The sequence below is a fragment of the Lactuca serriola genome, chromosome 6 (genome assembly GCF_051521515.1).
Source record: "Lactuca serriola cultivar US96UC23 chromosome 6, Lser_US96UC23_V15, whole genome shotgun sequence".
Lineage (NCBI taxonomy): Eukaryota > Viridiplantae > Streptophyta > Magnoliopsida > Asterales > Asteraceae > Lactuca > Lactuca serriola.
In genome coordinates, this window is record NC_136413.1 from 193,539,544 (window position 1) to 193,548,057 (window position 8,514).

At 34.2% G+C, this 8,514-nt stretch overlaps 1 protein-coding gene across 1 annotated transcript; it reads right to left on the minus strand.

Annotated features, from left to right (window-relative positions):
- Nucleotides 1-2,369: 2,369 nt before the first annotated feature.
- Nucleotides 2,370-6,514, minus strand: LOC145057686 (uncharacterized). Its single transcript, XM_079005556.1, has 9 exons — nucleotides 6,253-6,514; nucleotides 5,883-6,070; nucleotides 4,504-4,685; nucleotides 4,104-4,388; nucleotides 3,939-3,997; nucleotides 3,774-3,810; nucleotides 3,615-3,686; nucleotides 3,049-3,373; nucleotides 2,370-2,927 (listed from the first exon to the last, which is right to left on the minus strand). Exons 1-9 carry the CDS (start codon nucleotides 6,365-6,367, stop codon nucleotides 2,562-2,564), a joined length of 1,629 nt encoding a protein of 542 aa, XP_078861682.1. The 5' UTR covers nucleotides 6,368-6,514; the 3' UTR covers nucleotides 2,370-2,561.
- Nucleotides 6,515-8,514: the final 2,000 nt, after the last annotated feature.

Consider the following 8,514-nt stretch of genomic DNA (forward strand, 5'->3'; position numbering starts at 1 on the left):
TGTGTTATGATATGTTATGAATTGTGTATGGTATTGTGGTTGGTATTTTGGGGGTATATCACTAAGCTTTCGGGCTTACAGTTGTGGTTTAAATGTTTCAGGTACTTCAGGAGACCGTGGCAAGGCAAATGCATGATCGTACCGCTCCTCGTGTTTTATGTGTTTATGATGTGGTTCTAGGAAATACTCTGATAATAAATGTATTGAAAACCTTTTTGTAATAACTTTATGAAATTAGGTTGTTTTTGAAAATTTTAAATTGGTTGGAATTTTTAGAGTGTTACAGTAAATAAGAGTTGCGGACAAAATTTCGGGACTTACGGAGTATTGAGGAGGAAGATATTAAAGAAATGAAGATTTTGGCTTTTCAGAGGTTTACACGGGCCGTGTAAATGTTTACACGGGCCGTGTAAACGAAGTCTCTCGAGCATTGTACTTTGAAAGCCTGACCAATTTTCTTAGTATACCTTTTGCATTTACACGGCCGTGTAAACGTGGTCACTGGTTTAAAACAGTTTTTCTTCTTTCTAAAAAGCAGCAACCAGTTCCAGAAAAAGGGGGTCGATTTTGTGAGTTCTAGAGGCGATTTTGGGGAGCTTTTTGAAGAAAATTGTTACTTGAAAACACTTGGGAACATTTGATTTCATTTTGTAAGAACTTTAATTTCATTTTCTAGATTTGTGATCTTGTTCTAGTCATGAGTGGCTAGAACCCTAGATTCTCCAACTTTATGTCTTGACATTTGGATGTGATTTCAATCATATGACTTGATGTTTGCTTTCAATTTTCTATCTAGTGAATTTGATTTTGTCTCAATCGAATGTTTGATTTTAATTGTGATTCTTATTGGTCATTTGAATTAGGGTTAGGTCATTCAAGTTATCTAATTGCAGAATCCGTAATAGTTTTGTAAATTGGACTAGGTAACAAGCACTAATTGGATTTCTACTGAATGAATTTAGTGTAAATCTTTTCACACACTTTTACACTCCCGATCTTGTGAGGAGTATTGAGTGTTGTTGGGAACATTCACATAAAGCTTAAAGCAACCTTTCAATCCAATTCTAAGAGCTTGTTTAGATTAGGTTAGTAAGGTTATGATTAATCAAAGAGCTTGTTTTGGTTAATTATTGTGGTGAATGGGAAGTGTTAGAGCTTGTTAACACTTTCAAGTACCAACTTAGATAGAATTAAACAAATATCTTGTCATCCATGGAATCACATTGCTAATTTGTCTTGCATAGAGTTGGAGTTCTCACAAATCCTGAATTTGTTTCATTTAATTGATCATTTACTTATTGCTTTATTCTTTTGTTTAAATCATTGCATACCAACCCCCATTTATGTGACCATTATTGTACCTTCTGCAAAAAGGTATAAGCACTTGTTCGGTGTCTCTGTGGATCGACCCTGCTTACCTTGTATTACATTTTTTGTGCAAAGTAACAGTGTTTTGGAGTCATTTTGTACCCATTTATTTGTTGGGTTTGACATGCCTAACATATATATTATACTATTATTTAGTTTTATATACATATGTGACTTAAGGCGGCATTTTGCAAAGCTTGGTGGCAAGTACACGCCTTAAAGCCATGGCGCGCCATAACGAAGCCATGATGAGCTTTTTAGAACATTGCTTAATATTAATGATGTTTGCAAGCCCATAGTGGTTGTACAAGTTGGTACTTTGGGAAGCCACTTGTTTAATTGCAATTAGAATGGCTTAATGTGGGAATAAAATTACGTTGGTATTCTTCCCAAGTAGAACGCGACGTATAATGTAAGTATGATATCAAAAACAAGAAATCGCCAAAAATGTGATGTGTATGGCCGATGCGTCACCCAACGCATAATGTATAGAAGCATTTCTATTTCATGGGGTTTGACACATCCGTTTGCCCTGATTTGAGGAGAACTCTCTCTTTAGAATGGAGTTGTTTTGAGAGCTAGAAGTTGAAACGAGTTACCGGAAACACAAATCCCTTATATTTTCATTTTGTATTTTGAAACTATTTGTCATATAACTTAATTGCTAGTTGCTTAATATGCATATACTTTTTGCATTCATGAAACAAGATTTCGAAAATGATTTGATAGCAAAAAGCTAATACTTGTTTTGAAAGTGGTTTTGACATCAAACCACGTTTCCACAGCTTCTCAAGACTTCGACCACAAGACTTTGACCGCAAAGGGGGATCCTTCGAGTCGCTTTCTTGATCTAATAGTTTCATTCAACCTGTCCGATTTTACAAGGAAAACCCTAACACAACTTTACCAACACGTTTTCAAGCTCATTAGATTATTGGGTAGTTTATAACTTAGGGTTAGACTTTAGAGTAATGTGGCTTTATCCAATAGATAATATCATATACTAGATAACAACCATAATATATCCAATAGATAAAATTAAAGATAACAACAAACACGACTCAAGATGTACAATAACACGCTGCTAACTACCATAAATAACACATACAAGAAAGAACAAAATAGCACAACCGAATCCTCCACCACCCACAACCACCAAACTATTGACAACCCTCTCAAGTACACCATACTTTTCAACTACTTTTATCAACTTCTGTTCTTGCAATGAGTGTTTTGGTGTAAACCCGGTGCCTTCTTTCTCTTCCATAAACAACCCAAAACACAAGTGACAGCAACACCGCCAGTGACACCATCAGCAACCCGATATATATCCAGTTGCTGTATCGCCGGAGACCCGGGCAATATTCATGGGAGATTTCAGTGAAAGTTTGTCTCACAAAAGTGCAGTCTTGAAGCTCTACTAGAAAAGGCCCATAGAGGTAGAGACTATAGCTCAGCTTTATGCCGCCAGCCATTTGGCTGTAGAAATCCGGCGTCAGGCGGCCCGTGGTGGTGCAAATGCCACTTGGAGATACTTGACACACAAATTGACTATATACCTGCCACCAATCAATACGATTAAAAGCAATATACTTATTATAATATAACATTGGTTATAAGGTGATAAAACTTTTCATTCTTTTAACCAATGTATGAAGAAGTTGTTATAAGTAAATATACCTGTGTGGCATTGATCAACGCGACTTCTTTAGGATCACAAACTCGATCAGTGAAATCGGGTCTGTGGGGATTGCAAAGGAGTGGAACCAACGGCCCAGATTGATTGAAATAAAGTGGGGTGAAATTTGGGGCGAAATTAATATTTGAGATATTTGTGATAACTTGGTTGATGACATTGACTAATTGCGAAGTAACCTCTTTGCTCCGAATTGAAGTTTCTTGAGCTGTGGCATTGTCTACACATGGAAGAATATCATCCAAAGCCGTATGAGCAGTTGGGTTCTCAACCCATTCATTCATCGACACACAAGTGTCTGAAGTCACGCTAATTCAACACAAACAAGAAGTAAAACATTACAAATCGAAAACTGTTATACAAATCGTTCGACCTCATCAATTGGGGGAAATTACCAAAATTAATCAATTTTGAGAAGTACCCAATTACGAAAGTAGTAAAGTTCAATGACGAAGAAATTACAAACGAAGTGAAATTGTGTTGCTAATTATCCCAAAAAAGAACAATTTTGCTTGCTAAATCGTAATTATGAGTAAGAAAATAGACTTACTTGTGGAGAACAAGGAACACGCCGCATAATACAAAGGTTAACGTGACAAGAATCCATCCGAAAATCACCAAGCTACAATGATTCAGAACAAAATATTCAATTGATGAAAAAAATGGTTGATATTCATTCGATATAATTAAACATAAGTATGTAACTCACGTGTAAACCATACATTGCATCCCAAAGATCGAAAACACTGCAAAGCAAAAACGAGATCAAAGAAAAAAAAACAATGTATCAAGGCTACGTTTGTACTGCAATTTTCAATGATGAGAATGACAAGGGCATTTACGTCTTTTCCACAGAATACAAAAGGAAACTTACAGAATCCAATAAACGTCAGGAAGAGCATCACAGCAGATAGAATGATGAGAACTAACCTCCTACAAAACAACACAATCTCATAAAAATAACGACATATGTTTTAAAAAAAAAAAGGAAGATGAAATTGAAGAGTTATTGCATCTTATAAAGCCTATTATTACTTACACGATATCAAGAACATGTTCGATTTTATCTTGATTGTCTTCAGTTTTTTCTGAAAGGTCGTAAGATGACGTGTTCAATTTTGTCTGTATCTCATCAATGTCTGATTGGACTTGAACGGGTAAGAACACTTGGGCTACAGCTATTTTCTTTGCAGAAGCAAGATCATCTGATAAATTCCTAAGTTTCTCTGCAGTTGTATCTGCTTGACGTACAACATATTTTAATGTTTTGTTTGTACTATGATGAAATTTTGCTTGACCCGTGTATAAAACAACACATCCAACACTGAAAAAGATCCAACAAGAGCCCATTAATTAGTTCACTTTAACCATATCAAATACAATAAAATTATCACTCTATAAATAAATATATGAACACAAAATACAATAAAAATACGTACATTGCAACAACTGTAAAGAGGATGAGGAGAATAAGAGACAATGCATAAGCTAATTTGGAATAGCCATATGGTTCTCGTGTACAGCAACAATAACAGAGGCAAATCAGTGATAAGCAAAGCCCAAATATCACAAACCACGCTAAAGCCATGATAAAGAATGGCGCAGCAGTAAACGCAACAGACTGCAAAAAAATAAATAAATTATCACATTGTCAAATTACATATATGCCCCTATGATAGAGTAAAAGTACAAATATAGTTCGTGTTAGGAAAGAAAGTTATCCTTTTATTTCGTTTAAAAAAATATAAAGGTGAAAGTTCATAAAATTAACTAAGTTTTCTTCTAACAAATATGCTCAAAACAAGGATTATAAACCAAAAAAGAGAAAATTTGTTTATTTTCCATTTAATGTTGATGGTAGCAAGTAGAATAAATCCATGTGATTTGGAACAAAACTATGATTATTTAAATGAAACACTATTGATCTATAACAATTTAACGTTATAGTATGAAACAGAGATTCTTAAATTATTTGATTAATGATTATGTCCACATGTTGGATTTACAAAATATTGTCAGTTTAATATTCAAGGATATGGACCAAAGCTTCACACCGTGTCCTTTATTCAAAGTCGCCTTTTTTTATATTGCCAGCTAAAAGAGGGATTAAGTAATAATAATATACTTGCTCCTTTTGACTTTAAATATATGCAAAATTTTAAAATTCAAAATTCGAAATTCTGATTCTACTGATACAAGCACATAAACTTAACCTGTTTTCTACCCCTTGTAATCTAATTTGATGGATATATTGGAATTAATATATCTGTTTTTGACCAATTTTTACTCCTTGTTCTCAAGGATACATTATTAATTCTTAAATATGAGACCCAATTAATAGAGCTAGCCTACTAAAAGGATTTATCTTTGATTAAAACTAAATCCAAAATCATTTTGTTTTAAAGCTATTTCCATTAAATTCTGGTTTTTTAGCCCTGCAAATCTAAATAAATGTATTTTACGTTTTACCAGATAATCATGGATTTTTTTAAGGAGAAAAACCGTTTTTTATCCTTTTCTTCCAAAAAAAACTTGGATTAATGGGTTCTCTAGGCTCTACACCTACAAAATCTTAGATAGTTCTGGATTTATTTTCATAAATTACATAACCTTATCTTTGTTTTCCTAAGAAACAAACAGATTAATGGGTTCTTTAGGCGTAATTTCTGGGATTTTTTTTCACTATTCTTCCCTAGGGCCCCAAAAATATCAGGTTAATGGGTTTCAATGATGAAGCAAAGCATTGAGAAGATCAAATTAAGTCAAAGAAAGCACGCTGTATGCATAAAATTGTAGTAAATAAATAAATAAAACTTACACCCCAATAATGTTTCTCACTGATGTTCCATCCTCCTCTGTATTTCTTTAAACCATTGAGTGGATCTTTTCTTGCTGTTCTTTCTTCAGCCAACACAAGCGATGAATTCACATCATTTTGTTCTTCAGCGAGTAACCTTTTCGTTCCCCAAGTTTCCGAAAAATCATTAACCCCCCTTTGATTTTCTCCTGCAAAAAGAATAATAATCATCAACAGCAACAGTAACACAGATCTCGATACTTCGTAAAATCGGTTTAGGAAAACCGAGAACAGACTGTAGATAATGAAACAATCGTTTTGCAAAATCGCTTAAACCCCATGTAACTTTCACGGGATAAATGCATTGGTTTTGGGGGATAAAAGGAAGTACCTGAAGTGGGTGTGTTGAAGGTAGAAAAATAGGGTTCGCCATTCGCGAAAACGAAGAACAGAGCAACAAGAAGAAGCAGAAAAGCAAATGGGAGTGTGTTCTTGGTTGATTGCATTGTGATTAAAAGTTCTTTCGAGGAGTTTGAACGAATTATCAACACTGCAGCGTCAGAAAATACTTTGCAACCCTGGAATTGTGAGTGGAACAAAAGTGATGTGAAGAAGAGAGAAAGAGAGAGAAAAATGTGGTGTAGATATTAGAACTGTCGGAGACGTGGCATAAAGGGTTTAAACGTTGTTTTATTTTTTATTTTTTATTTTTAAATACACTCTCTCGTTCGTATGTATGTTAAAAAATTGATTTATACGCATAAAATATAGTATATTTCATTTATTTGTATAATAACGTTATTTAATTTCTGTGGACGAATATTTTTTTTAGATAAATCTTCGTAAATTGTCCTGTGGTTTTAATTTTTTAGTATTTAATTTTTTTCGGTCTTGTGAAAAGTCTGTGATTTTAGTATTTCATTTATATAATATTAAGTTTAGTATTTAATTTTTTTTGGTGTCATAGAAGGTCCATATGATTTTAAAATTTTTTAGAGACGGTCTTTATGGCTAACATTGTCTATTTTAGTTTGTTAAGTCATAACATGTGCGATGCATGTGAGTGCAATATCGTCTTTTACAAGCTATATAGATCATTCATGAAGTTTTGTTTTAAAACCCAAATCCATGAAAATTATTGAATTCAACTCAAATTTGAATCACCTATACACAAGGGTATCACACAACAAATCCTCCATAAATTTATGTAAATTGGAAAACGGTTATTGTCCTTTATTTCTTTATAGACCTCAATGAGACATCATACATTCATGGCAATGCCAATGGATTATCCTCCATTCACGTTGCTCAATGATTGTATTGTCAATTCTCATGTGTTGTTGATCTCTCCAATAACCCTTTTGATCGTTGTTTTTCCTCACCACTAATTATTTTGATTTTTGTCAAGAGTTGCAATAGCTCAAAACGATTTAGTGTACATTTAAAAGTTTTGGGGGCAGAATCAGAAATGTGGTTCGTTAATAACACTCACAAACTTGTAAGATCTTACAACGACACTAAAATCAAAACAATAATAGGCGGTTTGGATAGTCAATCTCCCTGATTTCATGACCCTATACATGCATCTCATTTTCTTACTATCCTTGCTATGCTTAAGACACGGAAATACCAGGTCAATGCACGTGTAAATACCAATTCAACAGGATCTCAGAAATATCGAACTTTTAGTTACTTAACCTATACTATATATACACCTGTAAAACACACACAACGGGCACAATCTTTTGACACCTTACAGACCTAGAGCTAGGGAAACACTTGTAATCGTATTTCAATCATTATCTTTGTAAGTTACATTCAAATCAATAAGATCGTATAAGGCAAATGATCATTATAACCTCCCAATGTTTTATGTCGGAGATCCTATCAAAGATCAATGGCGTTCCTTGTAAACCACTCGTATTATTTTTATCTCAGTTTAGTACTCAGATTATTCACAGCACCACACCCTCTTATATACCTTGGTTGATATCCATTTGATCGATTTTTTACCAAAACAATTTGGTGCCTGCCGTGAGGTCGTAGTATTCGTAACCGTCCAAAGATCGTTGTTGGGGGTGCAAAGTTATTCATGAAGTGACTTGTAATGGTTTGACTCTTGTAGACCCACTTGCATATGGGATTGATGCCTTGTGTGTAACACCCCGTTGTTCAAGTATTTTTAAATTCATCCTTATAATTTAATTCATGTCATTTTGGTCCCTATAGTAGAAGGAAGTCGCCATGAGAATACCTAATGGCAAAACCGTAATTTGGAAGGAATGGGAGTACACCATGCGTACGTGTGTATGCTTAGCATACTAGGGCGTACCCTAGTAAGTTGGGTGTACGTTTACGTACGCGTGGCGTAATCATCAGATGTTGGAAACCCTAAATTTTAGGGTTGAGCCCTATATAACTGTTGGATTAGGTGTCTAAGCCCATAACTATAATTGGTATGTATTTGACCCGATAGTAGCATGGTCCTTTTGGGTCACATTCACCAGGGCAATTTGATATGATGGTGATATGTGCATATTTATACAACATACATTAATATTTTTATTACTTTTATCCCATTATATGAACAAAAGATACTTAATTTTCTATGAATTATGTTGTAGGGACTAAAAGAAATGCTTGGAGCAAAAAC

Coding starts and splice junctions, on each gene's coding strand:
- LOC145057686 (XM_079005556.1), bottom strand. CDS start 6,367: ATGCAATCAACCAAGAACACACTCCCATTTGCTTTTCTGCTTCTTCTT. Junction 6,071..6,252: donor CTTCAACACACCCACTTCAG/GTACTTCCTTTT, acceptor TTCTTTTTGCAG/GAGAAAATCAAAGGGGGGTT. Junction 3,811..3,938: donor CCTGACGTTTATTGGATTCT/GTAAGTTTCCTT, acceptor TTTGCTTTGCAG/TGTTTTCGATCTTTGGGATG.